The sequence below is a fragment of the Gossypium arboreum genome, chromosome 5 (genome assembly GCF_025698485.1).
Source record: "Gossypium arboreum isolate Shixiya-1 chromosome 5, ASM2569848v2, whole genome shotgun sequence".
Lineage (NCBI taxonomy): Eukaryota > Viridiplantae > Streptophyta > Magnoliopsida > Malvales > Malvaceae > Gossypium > Gossypium arboreum.
The window spans coordinates 20,852,588-20,875,560 of record NC_069074.1 but is presented as its reverse complement, the minus strand read 5'-3'; the positions used below and the strand labels follow the sequence as shown (position 1 = coordinate 20,875,560).

At 30.4% G+C, this 22,973-nt stretch overlaps 3 protein-coding genes across 3 annotated transcripts; 2 read left to right on the top strand and 1 right to left on the bottom strand.

The window, feature by feature from the left end:
* Positions 1-7,873: 7,873 nt before the first annotated feature.
* On the top strand, positions 7,874-11,607 carry LOC108473446 (probable protein phosphatase 2C 9). The gene is made up of 6 exons (XM_017775004.2): positions 7,874-8,293; positions 8,416-8,512; positions 9,258-9,497; positions 9,592-9,868; positions 10,701-10,855; positions 10,994-11,607. Exons 2-6 carry the CDS (start codon positions 8,480-8,482, stop codon positions 11,162-11,164), a joined length of 876 nt encoding a protein of 291 aa, XP_017630493.1. The 5' UTR covers positions 7,874-8,293; positions 8,416-8,479; the 3' UTR covers positions 11,165-11,607.
* A 2,110-nt stretch (positions 11,608-13,717) lies between these two features.
* Positions 13,718-15,595, top strand: LOC108473445 (uncharacterized). The gene is made up of 4 exons (XM_017775003.2): positions 13,718-14,651; positions 14,805-14,897; positions 14,997-15,064; positions 15,166-15,595. Exons 1-4 carry the CDS (start codon positions 14,022-14,024, stop codon positions 15,374-15,376), a joined length of 1,002 nt encoding a protein of 333 aa, XP_017630492.1. The 5' UTR covers positions 13,718-14,021; the 3' UTR covers positions 15,377-15,595.
* A 553-nt stretch (positions 15,596-16,148) lies between these two features.
* Positions 16,149-18,738, bottom strand: LOC108473447 (14-3-3 protein 7). The gene is made up of 7 exons (XM_017775005.2): positions 18,525-18,738; positions 17,608-17,914; positions 17,436-17,523; positions 17,221-17,330; positions 16,826-16,974; positions 16,563-16,597; positions 16,149-16,385 (listed from the first exon to the last, which is right to left on the bottom strand). The coding sequence occupies exons 1-7, from the start codon at positions 18,589-18,591 to the stop codon at positions 16,380-16,382; spliced, it is 762 nt and encodes a 253-aa protein (XP_017630494.1). The 5' UTR covers positions 18,592-18,738; the 3' UTR covers positions 16,149-16,379.
* Positions 18,739-22,973: the final 4,235 nt, after the last annotated feature.

The window sequence follows — 22,973 nt, the reverse complement described above, 5'->3', positions numbered from 1 at the left end:
GATCTTATCCTGATATAGCCCTCCCGAAGAATACGTGTAAATGGATTTAGCCCGGACGGGTAATCCAAATTAGGGTCTGAATTTAGCCTAGACTGGTAATTCAAATCCAAGCTCATTAGAGTAATTGTCGTTCTGGGATTTAGCACGGACCGGTAATCCCGACAATACTCTATGAGTTTATATTCTGAGGATTTAGCCTGGATGGTAATCCCTTTGTAAGGATGAGGTTCAGCGAGTGTGCTCTCGATATGAAATGTGTAAGACCATGGTTGAAAGATACCATGGCAACTCGATATGAAATGTGTAAGACCATGGTTGAAAGATAGCATGGCAACCTGATATGAAATGTGTAAGACCATGGTTGAAAGATACCATGGCAACCTGATATGAAATGAATAAGACCATTGTTGAAAGATACCATGGCAACATGACGGGAAATGAATAAGACCATGGTTGAAAGATACCATGGCAGCGTGACATGAAATGAATAAGACCATGGTTGAAAGATACCATGGCAACATGATAGAAAATTAGTAAGACCATAGTTGAAAGACACTATGGCATCATGTCAAAGATAAATAAGACCGTGGATGGGAGACGCGATGACATCTATTGAACAATATTCAGGTAATATATATCAGATGACAAATGGTTATATGAAATAGTTGTGTGAAATGTTTACAAGAACTAGTCATATGGAAATATATGTACAAAATAGTTGTATGAAATAATTATAAAGATAGATAAACAAAATAAGAATAAGTCCATAGAATATAATTTATGTTAAGTTTGATATAAACTTTACAGGAATAAATATACATAAAATATATGGAAATGATGGTGCATGAAATATTGATATAATGAAATGATTGATATATACTTATGAAGAAACGATAAGAGAATGATATGTTTCATGACATGTACATATATGATTATCTTTGATATGTTAATACAAGGAAATTATGTAAGTAAAGACAATTATTAAACTCAAGTGTAACATGTCGAGAAAATAAGTATATAAATGTTAAATTTATATGAAATATATGCAAGTATACTAACAATGATGTTGTTTGACGCTTAGACAAGTGTCAAGCTATTGATTGAATGGTAACATGTTTAATTATAAGAAGTATTGAAATGGTAAGTATTTAGATGAAAATAAAATTTAAGATTTTGCGAAATTTTTTTTTATGATCCCAATTTAATTTTGGTTGGTTTTTAATGTATGTTTGGGGCTTCGAGGGCCCAATAGAGAGACGTTATGATTATTTTCAAAATATGAATAATAAATGACTCGGAATTATCTGAAAATATTCAAGAACTCGGTAATGCCTCGTACCTATTCCGGCAATGGATACAGGTAGGGCGTGTTACATTGTTCGCATATTAAACTCGGGACTATTTGTTTTTTTATAACAATCTATGTCCTTTGCCATTATATCAATTCATTAATCCATAATTTCACTAAAACTTTAAACATAAAATCATTGTAATTTTTGCGATGTAATTTTATTATTTTAATAATATATATTATTTTAATTTTAAAATATTAAATCAACTTTTATCATTTTTAGAGGAAAAAATATAATTTTACCAGTCAACCCCTAATTACGCCATTGGAATTATTATGTTTATTAACGTTTTCATATTATATTAAGAATGATAAATTTTATTTTTAGTCCTAAATTATTAATTCCGCCCATTACAACACATATTTTTTCATTCTCTCATTTTCAGAGAAACGGAAGGGTATGATTTTATAGAGGAAGAAGATGCCATGAGGCTTCCCCGTCAAGGTTTCCGGTCTTGAGCTCCGCAACCTATCAAATAAACAAATTTTGACATTAAAAACACAAACTAAAAAGGAATCAAATCTTTGTTTTTTTAATGTCAAATAGGTCTCATATTTAATATATAGATTTATAATCGACTTATTATAAATTTTTGAGTTTTTTTTTTATAATCACATTAAATTTTGATTATATTTGAAATTTAGTTAAATCAAACTTTTAAATAAAAAGTTATATTCTCTCAATATTATTTTCCCATCCACAATATTTATGTCCTATACTTAAAAAACATCTTACAAAGTTCCACAAATTATTGGACAAAAACTCGTGTTGAGATTGATTAATTAAAATAGGTATAAATAATCTAAAGCGTATGAGACAAAGTTGGTAAGATTTTTCTCTGGTTGGGGTTCCAGCTTGTTAAGACCGCGGGCGCTGGTCACATCACGTGTGCTTGTTCCTAACATGTAAACAATCACCATTGGCCAGCAGCTGTACATTCATGATTTTGGACCAATTCCTTTTTGTGGTTGATTTTTTGAGACCAGTCAATAATGATAACAAAAATAAATCTTCTTGTTTTAGAAGCTTAAAAAGATGGTATAAGGTTTCAGATTATGTTTTGAGAGGTACTTCGAATTTTAAAATATTGCGTTACACCCAGATGTTATTATAAAGCATAGGTTGCTTAACATGGTTACAAAATAATTAGTGTCTATCATCTTCAAGTTGAAGATAAATAGACAGAAATTAAGTTTCAAAACTAAAAACAAAAGACACGGCTCAATTCTCTTTGTAGTTACTTATTGATTTATATTATTATCTTTTACCGTGTATAATATCTTTAACTTATAACCACTAAATTATCGAAAGAAATAACTTCGTGTATATATTCTTAAATTATATTGATATTCGGTATTTACGATTAAACAATAAAATATTGACCAAAGATTACCCACGATAACCTTGTCAAAACCTTTGTATTTATCATCAATAAAGCAAAATTTGGCCACATAATAATTGTTTTCCAAATCCATTATAATTGGAACAATTGATTAGTCTTCCAAAGCATAAGAGTTTTACTGCGAAGAGCGTTAAAACCAATCCGCCTCCCAAGTAATTTAAGAACAATGGTTTTAGACATACTCTCATTGACCAAATTATTAACACTTTCTAAAAACTTTATTGAAGGAATCTCATTCTCCATGCACATAAGAACATCACCCTCGAGAAGTTTGATATCATCTTCTTCAACATCAACCATTAATGGCATGCTTTCATTCGAGTTTCCATTCCCTCCATTCATTAGTATGTCTTTAAACGACATGTTATTTGCAGCCGGAGTAGTCATATCTTCATCCGGTCCATCTGGTGGATCATCTTCCCTCATGTAGACTTTCTTGATGGCTAAACCACCACCACTACCAAAGTCACATCTAGTGCTACCTCCGATGATCATCTTTTTTTGGAAGTTTGAAATTTTAAACATAACGAAATTTTAACCCCATTTATAGAATTAAAAATTTTTATCACTTGTGTATTAAATAATTACTTAATAAATAAAAATTATCTTATATATGAAACAATTTGAGAATATGACAAATGTCTCAAAGATTTAATTAAAAAATTTCAAAAGCTAAATATATATATATATATATATATATATATTGTACACCTTGTCACATTTTCAATATGATTTTGGAGTTTTAGACTTGTAAGTTGTATATGAAATAATTACTCAAATATGAATTTTATGAATTAAGGGAGCAAGTAAACGAAACGATTTGTATCTTTATTAGCCTTGTTTTCTCTTTGCCAGCTGAGCGGGGGCCTTAGGAGATGATGACTACGTAGTCACGGATTTTGGCCTTTTTTTCTTAATTTCAATTTTGGTTTCCTTTTATTTGTCCCAGTTTTAGCAAGAAACGGTCACGTTACTAGGAAGTAGTTTGGTTCAAAATGCTATCTTTGCCAAGGTGAGATTGTTGAAAGAATTATTTTTAAGATTATATTTAAATAAAAATTAAAATGATGTTGAGTTTAGAAAATTAAGTTTATATCGATTGAATATTATTATTAATATAAAAAATATAAATTCAAATACGTTAAAATGTACTTAAAAATTAAAAATATATATGAATAATTCTAAACTCTTTATATATAATTAGATTTATTTATAGATTCAATTTTGGAGCAGGGCTAATTGACCCAAAATAAGAAGTAAAACTATTTGACACAAGTTTAGATGTCTTACTTATACCCATTGCACCTTTATCACATGTCTTAACCTAGAGTAAATTAAACCCTGCTTGATGTGACGGTAGCGACGCGGACGCGGCTGACGCAGAGCCTACAAAATGTGAAAAATCTCAAAAAGACGAACATGTTTAGTTGGTGGCTGCAGCAGAGACCATCCAGCATCCGCCGTCCAAGGTCCTTACCAACAAACCGCCTCAGCTAAGTCTTCCCGGGATTCTACTTCGTTAGCTTCGCGCTCCTATGATGTGATTTTTGTCGTTATACATTTTGCACAAAATTTATAAAAAAGAAACAATATTATTGTATAATTGTTTGTGTTTTTCATTATATGAAATTAGAAAAGTTGAAATTATGACTTTAAATTTTTTTAAAAATTACTTTTGCCAATTTAAATTTGTCATTCCAATCAAAATATCATTAATTTTAAATAATTTTTATTTACATAAAAGAAATTTATCCGAAGTGTGTTATACTCTTTAATTTTTTATATGTTATTTTCGAATATAAATGGTACCAGCCATTAATTATTAATGGAAATTTTGGAGAATGTTTTTGTTTTGCTTATAAGATTCAATTAAAGACTTTCTTTTATATTTTTTATGATTTATGAGTGTGTAATTCAATCATTAATCATTATATTTGGGTTTATTATAAATATTCGTATATTTTTATATATAAAAAATTGACCTTTTAACTACATGTGAAACAATATTTTTTGAACATAAAAATGCTATTGTATCAATTTAAAATTTTAGATTTATCACAAATATGATTATTTATAATATATAATTATTTATTGTATTATTAAATTATATTATAAAAAAATTTATCACATTTTAGCAAATAAAAGTTCATACAAGTAAATCTTGTTTTCATATCAAATTACACTTTGACAATAATTTATTAAAATTGGTACATTAGAAAAGATGCCATTGTCCTGGATCTCAAAATAATATTGTAATTATATAAAAATTAAATTAAGATTTACTTCTATAATATAGGTCTTTTGGCATGCATCATTTAAGCTTTGAATAGAAAGTTCATAAAAGTACCTCTTGGAATCTACAAATCCTTCAATAAATTTAATATTATATTTAGTAGAAAATTTGTCTTTTAATTTCTAAAGACACGACAAGTTTATAAAATTTCAGTATAAATTTTGTTTCCTAACTTAATCGAGATTTAAATATTTAAATGATTGACAAATTTTAAAATAAGAGATACCTGTTTATAAAATTGAATTTCAATTTAAACTCTTCAAAATTTACAAAATATTAGTGAGTAAGAATATTACCACTGTATTAACATAGCAATTACTCTATAAATATTTTATTTAGATTCTAGTCATTAATGATTATTTCATTTCCAGAATAATTTCTTTAATCCCTGGACAGATTTCGACATAATTAAATTAAATGGCTTTAAAAGGTAAAATTAAAGCTATATGTCGATTTTAGAACAAGAATAGAGATATAAATTAAAATTTTGATTATTTAGGAAATAGTTCATATTTTTATAGATGTGACAAAAATGCGTATTGAGAAAAATATTTTTGAAAAATATATTTCACAAAAGCGTTTTCTTTTGTTACCTGTTAGTGTTTTTATCATTGAGTCACAAGTTCAATTCTTCTCTACATTTGTGTTTTCTATGTCATGTTGTTTCAATTTTTTTTATTTTTAATTAATAATTATTTTATTTGTATAAATAAAATAATAAATATGTAATTATATAATGAATATATTATTGATATTTATCATTATGTTGAATATATTTTATTTTTAAAAAATCAATTAATTTTTGAAATATTTTTCTTGGGAGGATCCACTTACATTGGTGTAAAATTTAATTAGTTTTACACCTTTTCATAACTTTTTATACAATTCATATTTTAACAATTTAATCGTAATATTTCATGCTTCATTCATGTAGATCATGCATAGACCAAATCATAAGTTGGGTCATTTGCCCAAACCCGAAAGCCAGCCTGAAAAGTGGGAGGGTTTAGATAGAAAAATGGCACCGAAAGATAGGTTTGGATAAAAAAAAATGCATGATTTCTAAATGGGTTGGGCCTCAAGTAGGATTTTTTTGGCCCGGCCCTGACTCGAATAAGCCTAAACTTTTTTCTTGTTATTTTTTTGTTGTCATGTTCTTGTTTTATTGTTGTTTTACTACCATTTTGTTATTATATTGTTACTATTTGGTTGTTATTGTTTAGATATTGTATAACTATTATTTTATTGTTAATTTTTCTACTATTTTAAAGATATTTACTTACTAAATTGTAACTATCTTTATGTTATTTAATTATAAATTTTTTAATATATTTTTAATTTGTTGGAAAATATTTATTTTAATTTTTTAGTGTATTTGATGTATTATATTTTTAAATTTATTTTTATATAAAAAATTTAAAAAATTAATATCTTGGGTTGTGCTGTGCTCGAGTTTAGTATTTCTAATCTAGACTTGGCTTAGAGTAATTTTACGCCCATTTTATTGGGCGGGCTAGCTCTTGCCTAGAAAATAAGCCTAAAATTTTACTTGTCTTAGCCCATGATCAAGTCTAAATTCACATTACTAGATGCAAAAATAATGGTATTTGAAATAATTAATTAAAATATTTCACATATAAAAATAATAATATTTAAAATATTTTACCTATAAAAATAATAATAATTTTAAAATAATTATTTAGTTTTAGAATATTAAAATTTATCATAGTCAAGTCAAAAAATAATTTTTGACATATAAAAAAATTATATATAAGGAAAAATAAATAAATAAAATAGTTGATACTCTTAAAAAACATTTTTACATAATGATAGATATAAAAATATATTTATTATATAATTACATATTTATTATTTTATTGATATAACTAAAAGAATTATTAATTAAAAATAAAAAAATTGAAAACAACATATTTATTAATTAAAAGTTTTAATTAAAATTAACAAAAAAACTTAAAGAACATGAAATTTAAAAAAAACACATATGCCTGAGAGAGTAATCGAACTAGGGAAAGCATTTTCTGAAAAGCATTATTGCGACATATAAGAAAAACCAATCTATTTCCTTAAATAATCGAAAGTTGAATTTATGTCTCTAATTTTTTCATAAAATCGGCAGGTAAGTTATTTTTTAAATGTTTTATTTAGTTTGGGATATTGTTTACTAATATTACCGTACACAAAATCATATTTATGTTTATAATATTTTTATTATTATAACTTCTTTGGTAAATTAATTAATAGTTTATATCATCTTAAAACAGACATGTCGAGATTTAATTTAACACTAGGGTTGGATTTGCTGACCAACTGGGCAACTACATTACGTTCAAGGGTTGCCCAGTTAGGAGTTGGTCATCCATTTACGTTTTAGTTAAGTATTAAGCAAGCTAACCATTTTATTTTTAATAATTTACAAAAAAAAAATCAAATTTCAACTTATCATTTCTTATCAAAATTCTTTGCGAATTAACATAATCCAACTCTTTGAATTAAAAATTAATTTAATTTGGTTTAATTGTTGATTGATTCTTAATTCGATTGACATAGTATTATTGTCGATATAGGATAATATTAATTTAAGTACATTGAATATATTATCCTCTTATTTATAAGTTAAGTAAGATTATGAGTAATTTTAGATATTATATGATAAAAAAATTATGATCGTAACCTATAACAAAAATGTTAACTTGGCTTAATTGATAATTGTATTTGTAATTTTTTACTTTTTTTAATAAAAAAATTAAAAAGACTTTTTTTTTTTTTTTAAGGCCGAAAACAGAGAAAGCGCCCCCAAAAATGGAAAACAGACTGAAACAGCAAAGTCAACATGAAGAAGTCTGCTTTGTGGCAGCTTTTTTTTTTTTTTCATTATATTGTTAACGATTCCTTTTTCACATAAATATTATGATATATCATATCAAATAGCAAAGGCAAACTCTTCCTAGAACAGTCACAAATAATCATTCAGGCAAAAGCTCCATTCCTTTTCTCCAAATTCCAACCTTTTTTTAATATTAAGCACTACTTTTTAACCCTTTAGAAGAAAGCTTTCAAATATTATTCAATTGCTTGTGCAAACTAACAAAAGCCAACCAATAACAAAAAGAGGAAGAAAACCCCAGCTGATAAACATAAAGGAGAGCTGTTGTAGCGGACACCTACTTCACCCAGCAGTAGCAGAAGCAAGGCATATTTTGGCCTTTTAATTGATTCTTTATCTTGGTGATTCTTTCATGCTCATCTTTTTGTTTTTGCTCTCTTTTTTTTTTATTTGTGGCTTTGAGGGTTTTCCTTTAACGATATTTTTTTTGTTGGGGTTTTGATGATATCTTTAAATTGACCAGGAACTTGATGCTGAAGAGAATTTAGTCAGGCAAATTAGAGGTTTTTGCAGAAATTTTATTTTCTATGGATTGGTTGTGCTGCTTTAATTCCTCTCAGGTAAAGCATATTTGCTGTACTCTTTTAAGGCTTTTCTTAGTACTCCTATGTTTGGGCAAATAAAACTTTTAATTAATTGTGATGATACTTGGAATTTTTATATAGGTTAGTTGTGTGATTAATTTTGAGGTTATGTTGCTTGATTTCAGTAGGTATCTTATATGAGCTACTTAAGAGTGATGAATTTGGGTTGCAAGAATGGTCTGCATATTGAAAGGATTTCATCATTCATCTTAGATGTGTGTTGGGATTGCTATAATTTTTCATGAACGCTTCCTAATGATGATCTGTATGGCATATAGTCATTAATATGTTCTTTTCTTTTATTTATTTATTATTGTGTGAGATTATAATGCAGATGCTCCTAACTTGGTAAACCAATTTAGAGTTTTTCTTTTAATACAGGTTATGCAATTAATTTTTTTTTTTTTAAATCTATTTACTCAACAGTCTTGTACAAGAAGTTCATCATATGATCCTGTATATTGATTTATTATGAACAGTCAGTACACAGCTTGTTTAGAAGGGAAATTTGGATGAACTTTCCATGCTACAAGAATTTACTCTTTGGGATTCTTTTTCCCTTTTCGTCGTGTCATCTTTTTCATAATGTTATGTTGATGCAACATATTTGATGGTTTTTTATAGTAACCGGATTGGTATAGGTTTTCTTTTGTTTGGTGTTAAGCAACGTGGCTAAGTGAGGCTTACAAAGAGACTTATTGTTACTGTTTTATCATTTTAGCATGGAGGGGGGCGTTCATCATCTACTTCTGGCAAGGGGAAAAGCCATGAGGGTATAATGCGGTTTGGATTCAGCCTAGTAAAAGGGAAAGCAAGTCATCCTATGGAGGATTATCATGTCGCTAAGTTCATGCAGATTCAAGGTCACGAGTTGGGGCTTTTTGCTATCTATGATGGTCATCTGGGAGATAGTGTACCTGCCTACCTACAAAAGCATCTGTTTGCCAATATCCTAAAGGAGGTGGGATGTGCCATACCATTTTTAATAGGGTAATTACATGTTTTGGCTTATTACTTTCAAATCAACTTATGCTTTCATTTCTTACTTTTTCTAGGAAGAGTTTTGGGTTGATCCCCGCAGAGCCATTTCAAAAGCTTATGACAAAACAGACCAGGCAATTCTTTCACGTACTGCTGACTTGGGTCGTGGTGGATCCACTGCTGTAACTGCAATATTGATAAATGGAAAAAGTCTATGGGTGGCAAATGTTGGAGATTCTCGTGCTGTTCTTTCAAGTAGGGGTCAGACTAGACAGATGACTACAGATCATGAACCAAACACCGAACGAGGCAGCATTGAGAACAGAGGAGGATTTGTATCAAATATGCCAGGTCTTCTACTGCATCCAATGTTTACAAGTTCATTTGTTATTATGCACATACAGTCTAATATGATAATAATTTATAACATGTTTTGGCAAAGAAGTTGAATGTTTGAATCTGCTGATGATCTTTAAGCTGTTTGCAGCTTCAAATGCTTAGACACTTATGTAGGAAGTTCCTAAAAGAACTTATTATCCATGTAGTTTCGATCCCCATTAAGACGCCGATGGTTCAGTTAGTTACTTCATCTACCAAGAACACATCAATTACATTGAAAAGAATTTTTGTCTTCACGGTTCACTACCTTGTAATTCACTAATTTTTCTTCTTTTTATGGGCGCATACATTTAATTAGTGGTTAAATTTACTTTTTATTGCCAAGTCTTAGTTAGCTTGTTAAGTCAATGAAGACGATAGGCTGATTTTGTCTTGTTGCTGCCTATTGTGGGCATTTATTAGATTTAAGTTACTGATTCTTCCTTCATTACAAATATGGAATCTGCGATAATTTTAGGTTATGATAATTTCTCTGTAAGTTGGTTGCTTTACTCAAAATCCACATCATGAGCTTCCTTTGCATTTTTCTTGATGTATCCATTGAAAAGGAAACTGCAAGTTGCCATGATTTTTTTTTTTAATTAATTTTTATTATTTTGCTTCTCTTGCCTTGGCCTGAAATACATTCAAAGATACCACAAAAGAATTGATGGCCCGAAAACATCAGTTCAGCTAATTCTAATCCATGGAAATTCTCACTATAGAGTGAAACATAAGGCTCTTACTCCTATAATTTTTTTTCGGTTTGAAATTGTTGAATTTGCTGTTTTGTCATGCTTAACAGGAGATGTTCCTAGAGTTAACGGACAACTGGCAGTTTCACGTGCTTTTGGGGACAAGAGCCTTAAATCACATCTGCGGTCAGATCCAGACATTCAAAACACCAAGGTAGATGGCAATACAGACGTTTTAGTCCTTGCTAGTGATGGTCTTTGGAAGGTAAATTCTTTTGGTTTTGATGCCTCTGTTCATTTATATATATTCACTTTGTGCACATGCAAGAAATTGTCTCAATGATGCATGAGCTAGTAATAGTTCAGCAGGAGTTATATTTCCCGTTCTTTATGCTTAATCCAGGTGATGACTAATCAAGAGGCGGTTGATATTGCAAAAAGGTTCAAAGACCCACAGAAGGCCGCAAAGCAACTGACCACCGAAGCAGTTAAAAGAGACAGCAAAGATGACATATCTTGCGTCGTAGTTAGATTTAGGGGACAGAATCGTTTAAATCATATTGCTCTCGGGTGAAGTGCTGAAATAAGAGTTCGTTTACCCAGGATGTCAATTTGTGGATTAGACCAACATGAAAATGCATATAGCTGCTTGGGGTAATCCTTGAAGTTCTGCAGAATCAAAGGTTTGGAATTTACGAAATTATTATTCAAAAACAAAATACAGGTTTTGACTCATGTAAATTTGTTTTATCTATTAGGCTTTGATGTTTGATTATTATTATTATTAGGAATTCATTGTATATGATAATGGTTGTCACTAAAAATTTCTCAAGTCTTGGAGTCCAGATGAAGTTGCCTGTTTTAAATTGTGAGTGCAGGAATTTGAATTAAAAGTTTGTTTTTCAGCAAATTGGGTTATCTGATTGTATCCGACTCAGAAGCATATGTATCATGGAATTTTTATACAAGGCTAAAACCTTGATTCATAATGCAACAAACTATTCCTACTTCTTCGTACGGATGCGGAAACCATTAACTGCTTTCAATTTCATATACATGACCTGATGATTCCCACATTTATTATTTTATCCAACTTTACCTTCCTTTTTGCTTGCTTACTTGATTGGACGTTGCAATTAACTTTAAAACATTATACATGAAAAATATTATCTAGCCTACTTATCAAATACTTTTTCAACTTACCATGTCAAACGGAAAATTAAATATGGTGATGACACATGACACTATTTATTTATTTAAAAAATATTTTTTTCTTAAATCGTACCCATTATGTCACATGACCGATTCAACATGGTGGTGACACGTTGTTATGCATATTTATTTTAAAAAATTATTATTTTCTCTAAAAATTTTATAGATCTGTCATTTTCATTATATTGAATTTATCATAAAATAAAATAAAAAAGTAGGAAGACAAAATTTCAAATGTATGAAAACTACAGAAATATGAAATATATTTTAATCTTCAAATAATTACACTATAATCTAGCTTAAAATAATTAACTCAACACAAAGCGTGGTAGAAATCATATTAGTATAATATAAAAATTAAGTCTATAAACTATTTTCTACATGAATTCAAGTGTAGGTATTTTTATCTAGGATTGGATTTATGTGAAATTTAGCTATATATATTAAAGACTTAATACATAATTTTGTTATTTGAGTTTGATATTTGTTTTATGTGGTATCAATGTTTTTTTTGTATAATATAATATTTATATTTAACAAAAATTATACATTTTGATATCTAGAGATAATAATGTTAATTTTTTAATGTTTAGTCTAGGTTTTTATAGTTGATTTGATGGAAATAAATAATTAACTAATAATAATAGTAATTAACTCTAACAATTGAATTAAAAATTAAACCTAAAGTTAAACAAATTTAGAATTAACACTATTTTTTATTGAAAAATTAAATATTATAATATTAGAAATTAAGTTTCACCAATCAACTTTAAAATCTAAATTAAACACTAAAATTTAACACCGTTACCTTTAAATACTAAAATATATAATATTTGTCAAATACAAAAATAGATTAGATTAAAAAAACAACATAAATATCAGTTTGAAATAATATATTAATTTTAAATGAAATTATTAAACATAGAGTAAGAGCAATTATAGTGTTGGTGGATTTGATGTTGATTAATCAAAGAGCTAGATTTTTCTCAAATTTCAAAATAGATAGAAGACTAGAAGCGCACGTCCCCCAAATGTGATTAAGGAGAGAGCCGCACGATAAGCGCTGTTACGTTTCCCACTTTCCCGGATGCTTTTATAAACACTGCACCTTTTTCTCTCTACTTACTTTTAATCCTTCCATTTGAAAATAAAAATAGTTTTTTTATTCAAATTAGTTTCTGTGATTATATCTGTTTTGTCATTACATGAAATTTTAAATAATTTGTATAAATTTTAAAAATATATTTTAAATATATTTTAAAAATTGTAAAAATCTAGTTGATGATTAACATTTTCTCATACTTTTAACAGAATTTAAGTTTAGAGATTAAATTAAGAAAAACAATCAAATTATGAATAAATTTTTTTCAAAAGTTAGGGAGAAAATGTTGTCAACCTTGAATGTCACTTATCATTAATAATAATAATAATAATAATAATAATAAGCTTAGCAGCAGTTCAACGACTAGTATGCTTTACTTACATCCACACAGTTTTTATCCGGTAATTCATCTCCGAATGGAAGTTCAACTAAACAAAACTTACCCCTGATGACTGCTTCCTTGACTATTATAGGCAGGGGCGGCGCCACTGGGACTTTGGCCTAAAAACTTTTAGTTTTAATTATTTAAATAAACATTAAAATAATAATAATAAAATAATTATACTTTGTTTTAAAATATTTATAATTTAATCATGAAATATCATTTAAAAAAATTTGACTTGCCAATAAAAGATTAGATTAAATGAAAAGCAGAAAACAGAATAACCCCAGCCAGACCCACATGGTCCCGACAACACCATCTCTTTCTTTCACACAGATTCCAATCTTTTCTATTGGATATAGCATTTAATGTCCCCCCAAAAAAAAAAAACCATATAAAAAAGAAAAGAACTTGCTGGAGGAAATTGGCTTCAATCGCTTTGGTTGGTCATATTACATTTACATATCCTTTTATCTCTCATCTTTCTTCTTCCATTGTTTTGAGTTTTAATCTCTCTCTCAAATCAGACCAAGATCTGATGTAACTCTTTATTCCTCTACACCCACAAATTTTTATTCCTCAAAAATCCATTTTAATAGTGCTGTCTATGTCCCTCTCAAATCACATAAACTAAACCAAAATCCATCATTATCAAGTGATTAGAGGACAATCATTTCCCTCCCTTGGTGGAAGAGTTTAGGTTGTATGATTCCTTAGGTTTTCTAAGGAAAGAAAATGACAAGGTGTTTCAGCTTAACCGCAGCCAGAAACCGGTGTTACAAATCATCATTCATCAAAGCGGGGCTTCGATCCACCATCACGGACCTCCAAGATGGCACCGTCATGCACTGTTGGGTCCCCAGGACACATAATGACTCCAAGCCTAACCTCCTCCTCATCCATGGACTGGGAGCCAACACAATGTGGCAATGGGGTGACACCATTCGTAAGATGATCCCTTTCTTCAACATCTTCGTACCCGACCTTGTCTTCTTCGGGGACTCCTACACGACTCGGCCTGAACGCTCCGAATCATTTCAGGCTCAGTGCGTGATGCGTCTGATGGAAGCCAACTCGGTGAAGAAACTCAGCCTGGTAGGCCTCAGCTATGGTGGGTTTGTTGGGTACAGTTTAGCAGCGCAGTTCAGTGAAGCTGTTGAGAGAGTGGTGATATGCTGCGCTGGAGTTTGCATGGAAGAGAAAGATTTGAAGGAAGGAGTTTTCAAGGTATCTGATTTGGAAGAAGCTGCCGAGATTTTAGTACCCCAAACGCCCGAGAAGCTTAGGGAACTCTTGGGTTTTGCTATGTTCAAGTCGCCTCCTTCGACTTTGGTCCCTTCTTGTCTGCTTGCGGATTTCATTGACGTAAGTGAACCAACGATTTCAGTCTCTAGAACCAGCACAAATTTCTCATCTTTGTTAATAGCCAATCGACTGCCTCAATACGTCTGCTTTTCATTTGGGGTTGTCTTTTTCTCTATGTTATGTCTTGATGTAATTGGGAACATATACAAACAGGTTATGTGTACAGAGTACACGGAAGAAAAGAAAGAGCTGATCCGAGCAATACCCAAAGATCGAAAATTATCAAACATTACCAGAATCTCTCAGGTTCATCTTAATTTTAAACCGTTCTTTGTTTTTTTAACCATTTGCTGCTTTTTTCTGAACCAAGTTTGCTTTCAACCTTTGTGACTTCACTATTTTCAGCCCACCTTGATTTTATGGGGAGAATATGATAAAATTTTCCCTTTGGAATTGGGTCACAGGTTACAAAGGTTCGCATCTTCTTCAAAGCTTTGGGAATCAAATTACTTAAAAAAACCTTTCTGCTGATCGAGGAATTTTTTTTCTTTTTTTTTTTTTAAAAAAAATGCAGGCATCTGGGAGATAATGCTCACCTCGTCGTCATCAAGGGCACGGGACACGCATTCATCGTAGAGAAGCCCAAAGAGTGTTACAGGCACTTGAAATCATTTCTAGTTGATTTGCAGCCTCCTCCGTCCACCCCATCTCCCATTCCCAACAATGAAAACCATCTTTTATCTTGCAAAGGAGAAGCAGAGAAGATAACCTTGAAAACAGCCTAGATTTTATGCATCATTTACGTCCATATGAAAAATCAAAATCAACACAGGGAGACACAGAATCTATTAAGCTATTCCAAAGGAGCCCCTGTTAGATGCTGCCCTTCCACTTTTCTTCTGAGCATCAGATGCTTAGTTTTATTGTTAGGGAAATCCATAACATAAATTCTTGCTAAGGAATTGATTATTCAGTAAAATTCATCTTCCTTTAATGAATTTCAACCATTATTCCTCATACGTATTGTATCAATCTGCTACCATTTGCCAACGAGTTAGTAGTCTCGAATACCGAATTCAACAACCAGGCCAATATATTCAAGGATATAATATTTCTGTTAGATTCTTAATTTCATTTTGAAATTTTAGCTCACGTTAAATTCAAGATTCAAATCTAAACAACAAACCCTCCCTAGGCTCTTACTATATATATAAATATTCCAGTTCACAATTGAGTTCAATGAAAAAGATAATTTATCCCAAAGAACCCTTTCAGTAGGACTGGGGAGGGTGGTCATTTGCTTATTTGGAGGCCAAAATATGGATGTCTGAAAGTAGACAATGACCCATGTCATGAATTTTGCAAAAAGGTCCACACACAGAATCGAACACTCCTGCTACACAAATATCAATCCCCTTGTTCAGAAAACTTCTCAAACAAATTGGGCATTTAAGCTATGTTAAGATCAAAACCAAGCAAAAAACTGAAGAATGAGCGAGGTGTGGTGTGCTTCAATCAGAAACATGTGGAAAAACAAGAAGCTAAGACAACAAAAAATTGAACATAAGGAAGTAAGTCATAAAGACTATAAAGTGTAACCGATTCAATTATGTTTAAACAGAAGAGAACACAGAACAACAGTCTGAAAACATCTGATAAACAAATCGAACCATGTCATAGGTAACAAATCCTGGTACTACTACCATGAGTTGAAAGCAGGTCACTCTAGCAGCAAGCCCCTTTCCTATCTCGACAAGCCCAGTCTTAAAAGAATACTCTTTCATCCAATTAACTCTGCCAAGATATTGAACAATTTTGAGAAGACAGAAAAAGAGGTTTATTTGTAGACAGCAGAATGAAAGAGTAAGAATGCAATCAAGATTCACACCACAGTAAAATCTAACATGCCAGAGATAAAATTCATCGGTTGATCAATGATCAGTCCAGCTCAAAAAATTAAAATTTTCTTACCTCAGCCTGAGGTTCATCTGCTTTTGATTGCTCACCTGGATTACCAAATAACAAATTTGCAAAAAGGAAATTATCAGAGGCAGTTGACAATAGAAATTACTAGTATTAGCAGAAAGTGATTAGTAGGAGGAGATCATGCTTCTTGAAACTAACTATAAATACATAAAATCCAGTCAGACAAGAAGTGAACCATAGCAATCCAAATGTGCCCATACATATATATATTCTCTTATTAATCACAGAAACATACACAAAATACTTACCTCCTTCCTCTGGCAGATCCGAGGTCCACAAGGTGAGGTTGTCCCTAAGAAGCTGCATGATAAGGGTGCTATCCTTGTAAGATTCTTCATTAAGGCTATCAAGCTCAGCAATAGCCTCATCAAATGCTTGTTTAGCCAGATGACAAGCCCTGCTCAGATTTGCATCTCATTAGATAAACACTAGCTGCTAAAGTGGAACTCATATAATAGCCATCTATAATTATTAAAATAAATAAACAGCAACAATGGTTACCAAGGAAAGTATTTCTGAAACTACCACAAAATGAAAAGAAAAATTAGCATTGGGATCATTCTCCCCAATTGAAAGAAAATTTTCAAGTAGGTTACATGATTGTGCATGAACAGGGGGTAGAAAGATTCCTTCTATTTCTAACCTCTCGGGAGAATTTAATATCTCATAGTAGAAAACTGAGAAGTTCAAAGCCAGGCCAAGTCTAATTGGGTGAGTTGGAGGCAAATCTGAGCTTGCAGTGGAAGTGGCAGCCTACAATAAAAATCAAAATAGGATAAGAGGAGGGCTGATTAAAGGTAAAAGAAGAGCAAAAAAAAAAAGGAAGAAGAAGCAGGATTTGGTGGGAATTCAACACACCTCATAAGCCTTAAGTGACTGATCAGCAGCTTCTTTACGATCATCTCCTGCCTTAAATTCTGCCAAATAACGAAAATAATCTCCTTTCCTGTTACACGAAAAGCAACAAATAAGGAAATATTCACACTCAAACCGCCCCATAAAACAAAAACAAAAGTAAGATGATCCTCACATCTTATAGTAGAAAACAGTTGATTCCCCGGTGGAGGAAGATGGAATGAGGTGCTTATCAATGACTGAGAGTATGTCATTGCATATCTTTGAGAGTTCATCTTCGACCCTTTGCCTATAATCCTTTATCCTCTTCACATTTTGTTCGTTACCTTTGGCCTCCTCCTTCTGTTCAATTGAAGACAGTATCCGCCAGGATGCCCTTCTTGCTCCAATCACATTCTTATATCCCACAGATAACAGATTCCTCTCCTCCACAGTCAGCTCAACATCCAACTTAGCAACACTCTTCATGGCCTCAACCATCTCTGAAATAGTAAAGTTTTTTACAATTTTAAAACAGATTCCAAATAAGCTGAGGTTCCAACAAACCAAAAAATGAGCCCCAAACATACATATATTTGCTAATTTGTCTTTTGCTTCTTCAAATTTGTTAAAATGGGAAACCTAATAGCAAATTCAAAAGAAAAAAAAAACACCGTTTTTTTAAGAAAATGAGCAACAACTTAAAATGTAAAAACTTAAACATAAACATCTCAAATGATAGTAAAAAACAAGCATTTTATTTCTCCACAAGTTTTTAACCTTAATTAATAAAAAAGTGCTAGCAATTGCTTTATCAAATCGGACTTCTTTATGCCTAGATAAGCTAATATTTATCTACTGCTACAAATTTTGTTTTAAAAAAAGGTTGTAACTCAAGTCTCAACTTCATCATCTCTTTTCAGTATATTATCATCAAATCAGAACCAAAGCCTCTACTATTCTCTAAACTACAGATCAAGCTAGAAATCAAGTTAAAACGACAAAAACGAAACAGAATAAGACTACCGATCAAATCAGAGAAAATAAAGGATTAAAAAAGTAAGCAAACAAAATCTCACGAATAAATTGAAAGATCCACAAAAAGATAGTTACCATCGTATCTTTCAGCTTGCTCAGCGAGCCTTGCCAAGTAAACTTGTTGCTCTCTTTCCTTCTCCATGGCCGCTTTCTTTCTCTTTGAGTCTTTGATCTTTAGATTTTGCGGTTTGAGGGAGCTGGGGAAAGGAAGGGAAACTGCATTTTAAGGAATGCCGTACTTTGTTTTCTGGCCGTTAGATGTGGTTCGCTTTGGAGGGTGAATCGACGGTCTGGATTGAGTTTTCTGAGAGGGACTTTTGAGGATGATGAAAAAGTCGGAAAAACCCTTGGAGAAGTCAAAAAATGTGGGGTGCGGATGAGGGTTCAATCAACGCGGTGCATGTGAGGGATTTAGGAGTAGTTTTGATCGTTGGATTGACAATTGGCAGTGATCACATGGAAAGTAGTGATGTTGACCTGGAGGAACACGATTGATTGTGAATCCATGGGGTCTACACTTTTTTTTTATTTTTTCTGATGACTTTGTCAGATTCCTTGGATACCCCTTTCCACAAAATTTACTCCGTTTAATTATTAATTCTAAAAATATTTAAAAACAAAAAAAGTTCATTTATGAATAGATTTCTTTTATTAAATTTTGAAAAAAATATTCTCAGAACATTTTTTCTTTAATATTCAACCACTTCAACACTCATGGAATAAAATGTAAATTTAGCTAAGTAAATGTACTAATTAAGACTTTATATTCTGTTTTTTCTATAAAATGTAATCTATATTCTTTAATTTGTTACTGTTGTATTTTCCTAATTAAAGAAAACGCTGTCAATATTTGCAAAATAGGGAAGTCATTATAGAAGCAGTTAAAATTGTTCGCAGAACTACAAAACAATAAACATCAACTCAGTTCGGTTTTTTTATATTTGCGAGACTTTTTATAGAGTGATAATCTATTGTCTCTAACACTAAACAAATAATGATTTAAGTTTTGTTATACATCAATACAGTAAATTCATTTTACACTTAAGATTTAAATTTATCTCCACTAAGTTTTTCTTAAAAATTGTGTGTAAATCAATTGGCTCACTTGTTTATTTATAAAATACCCTTACAATAATTAATTTCTAATAAACAAAATAGGTGCTAAACTCTCTGTACAAAATTTATACAAATATTTTATTCTCAATATATGTTTTTTCGACTTGCTAACTATTAGACCAAATACAATCAATCTTTCTATGCAGCTAAAGAAGCATAAGCAATATCCTGATAAAGTTCAAGATATTTCAAAGATAGGACTGATCCTCAATTTGGTACCTAAACAATATCAATTCTCACATCTTGGTACCTAAACTTTGTTTTGGTCACAAGTGGTACCTAAACTACTTTTTCCCTCAAATTGGTACCTATGTTAGGCAAACCATTAAGTCTATTGAAAAAAAAAAAAAAGACTTATCCCACAAATTGGTACCTAAACCTAAACTATGCATTTTTTTCTCATTTTGGAACCTAAACATCTTTTTTAGTCATAAGTAGTACCTAAACTATTTTTCCCCAAGTTGGTATCTCTAGTAGTTCAATCGTTAGTTAAACAATTAATTTTATTTTTAAAAAATAACCAATTAAAATTTGACATGTGACAAAAAAGACAAAAAATATTATTTTCTCTTATATATTTCATTTTTTCTTTCCTATATGTAACAACCCAATTTCTAGTGGTGTCAGAAAATGTGGTTTTGGGATCCCGTTTTCTTAAACCGAGTCTGTAAATATCTCTATAATATTTATATGAATTGAAATTTGAATAGTCAATTTAGTCGAAATTGTGTTTAATTGAGGCCCAGGGACTAAATTTTAAAAGTCCAATCACTATATATTTTTAATTAGGAAATGTCTTGGTGACTTAAATTGTAATTATTCAAAGGACCAAAATAGTTAATAAACCACTTTTAAACATTCTCTAGTGGACCGTAATAATGACTATAGATTAATTTAGTAAATTAAGATTAATTAAAACTAAAACATGATTAATTAAATTTAGATAATCATTAATTTAAGTACAAAATTGAGAATTGGTGGATGGAAACATAAATTTCATCTTCTCCAACTGACCATAAATGAAAAATAAAAATAAGAATGTCGTTGCTAGGGTATTGAAGCTTTTAGTCTTTAATTCAAGTAAGTCTCTAGCTACTTTTCTTTTATTTTTATAAATTTTTTACCTTGGGAGCTTGACTAAGTTAACCTAATGATTAGTTTGATCAATTGGTGAAGTTTTAATAAGATGTCATTGTTGAGGATTGAATGATTTAGGTGTTAAATTAATCAAAATTAAGCTTAGACTAAGAAAAAGACTTAATTGTGCAATCTAATTGTTAGTTTCATACATTAGGGATCAAATTGAATAAAATAAAAAATTTTATGAAATTTTATTAGGAATAGAAATTATAAGTTCCCTAACAAATATATGTGAAATTAGATTTTAATTCGAAGTCTAGATCAAAACTTATGCTTGTCCTAAGTTTAGAGACTAAATTGAATAAATTGTAAAATATATTTGACTTTGTAATTGAAAGTGGTTTGATATAAAATTTGATATTTTGTATTGTTGAATTATTATTTGTAACTAAAGATGAAATAGGGCCATCGAGAGGGAAAGGAAATGCGAGAGCTGACGATGAGTAACTCAAGTCTTCAGTTTGTATTTGTATGATTCAAATCACTTTAATTGTTGAATATTTATATTGTTTTGCATGGTATGATATTGATGTGAGCTGGAAATGATTATTTGAGTTGAATTGCTACAGTTGAGATTAATTATAGAAATAGAGGACTAAATTGAATAAAATAGAAAATAGTATAACTTGATGAATGTATGATACTGGGTTTGAATTAGGTTGAAATATGTTATGTTATTTATAAAATAATTAATTAGATTATGAATTGAAAATGATGAAATGTAAATTGAGCTATATAATGAAATTGGATTATTGGTTACCCTTTTAACAATTCGAGTAGAGTTGGATATAGTTAGCATGCCATAGGACATAACGAATATAGGTTACTTCGACTATTTGTTGATGAGTGTTGGGCGCATTTTCCTTTGGACATTCTGATAAGTGCAGGGCACAATTTTTATTTTGGTTATACCAGTGAGCGCTGGACGCAATCTATTTACTTCGGACATTCTGATGAGACACTGGGAGCCAAATTAGTGTGTTGGTTGGGATCAGTGTATCCGTTCGAGTCCGAATCATGTTAACAGGGAATATAAATTATGAATTGGTTAATTAATATTTGAAAATGATTAAATGTTATAAAATTTATTACAGATATTTATAAATGATATTTGATTATCGATAGCATGTGAAAGACCATGCGAACCGGTTAATGAGCCTGAGGGTTAATACAATAATATAAAGAATGAATGATTCGATTTGGAATTGAAATGCGGATTTGATTGTATGTGTTAAATTGGATAAGAAAATAAATATTAATGATATTGGTATTGTATGATTAACTAGCTTGTTATTTAAGTAACACATAGTTGATTCATTTGGTATATTTGGTGCACTTTGTGGCTTATATATATTGATGTGTGATTTAAGGATTAGCATGAAATATGTATGAATTTGTTGTTAATGGTCTTTGAATTGGATGTATGCAATTGATATAAACTTGTAATTCTTTGATTTGAATCATGGAACTACCATTGAGATTTATTGTTCAACGTACGATTTGTTTTTCGTTCTTGAGCATCAACTTCAACATCCAGACAAAGATCCTAGACTCAACAAAGTTTGTATAGTTTATTTTGTTGTTTATACGACACATATCTAGGTTGAGTTAGAATTAATAATTTTAATTGGTCATATATTCATGAACATGATATTGTGAATGTCGCAACTTTTGGTTAGACATATTTTGTGGTATGTTAATAGGCTAATTGGTAATATTTCTATATACATATGTATATAAATGCCAACTAGTTCAATGAATTGGACATGGATAAATTATTTCATGTACTTGAGTGAATTTATTGAAATAGATGAAGGCGTGTATATATAAATGCTATTTTAGACATAATAGATCTCATTAGGTATATAGATTTGGTTGAAATTATAATTGCAAACGAATTTGAAAAGTTTTAGGTGATTGCAAACAAGTACCAAAGCTTAACCATTTGAAAACAGTATGTCACGTTGCGACATTGAATGGTTGACTTCGCGACGAGACCAAGTTGTCATACCATGGTGTGACACCGAGTATTAAATATTGCGATGAGGTCAACCCAATATGTTACGTCGAGACGTCAACTCGGTATTTTAGAATCTTTATAATTTAGCCCTAATTTGACCCCGAGTTAGTTTTAAAGCTTTCATAAGCTCTTATAAGACCTGAAAATAGTTATATTTTGTATTGTATGATTGTATTGGTTTAAATTTATCATTTAATAGATGTAATTGAATATAGTTTGACCGTAGTTGCTCCAGCAACGAATGTGAC

Coding starts and splice junctions, on each gene's coding strand:
- LOC108473446 (XM_017775004.2), top strand. CDS start 8,480: ATGGATTGGTTGTGCTGCTTTAATTCCTCTCAG. Junction 9,498..9,591: donor TTGCCAATATCCTAAAGGAG/GTGGGATGTGCC, acceptor TACTTTTTCTAG/GAAGAGTTTTGGGTTGATCC. Junction 9,869..10,700: donor ATTTGTATCAAATATGCCAG/GTCTTCTACTGC, acceptor CATGCTTAACAG/GAGATGTTCCTAGAGTTAAC.
- LOC108473445 (XM_017775003.2), top strand. CDS start 14,022: ATGACAAGGTGTTTCAGCTTAACCGCAGCCAGAAACCGGTGTTACAAA. Junction 14,652..14,804: donor TGCTTGCGGATTTCATTGAC/GTAAGTGAACCA, acceptor ATATACAAACAG/GTTATGTGTACAGAGTACAC. Junction 15,065..15,165: donor TTGGGTCACAGGTTACAAAG/GTTCGCATCTTC, acceptor AAAAAAATGCAG/GCATCTGGGAGATAATGCTC.
- LOC108473447 (XM_017775005.2), bottom strand. CDS start 18,591: ATGGAGAAGGAAAGAGAGCAACAAGTTTACTTGGCAAGGCTCGCTGAG. Junction 17,915..18,524: donor GCAAGCTGAAAGATACGATG/GTAACTATCTTT, acceptor TTACTATTTCAG/AGATGGTTGAGGCCATGAAG. Junction 17,524..17,607: donor ACTGTTTTCTACTATAAGAT/GTGAGGATCATC, acceptor TTCGTGTAACAG/GAAAGGAGATTATTTTCGTT.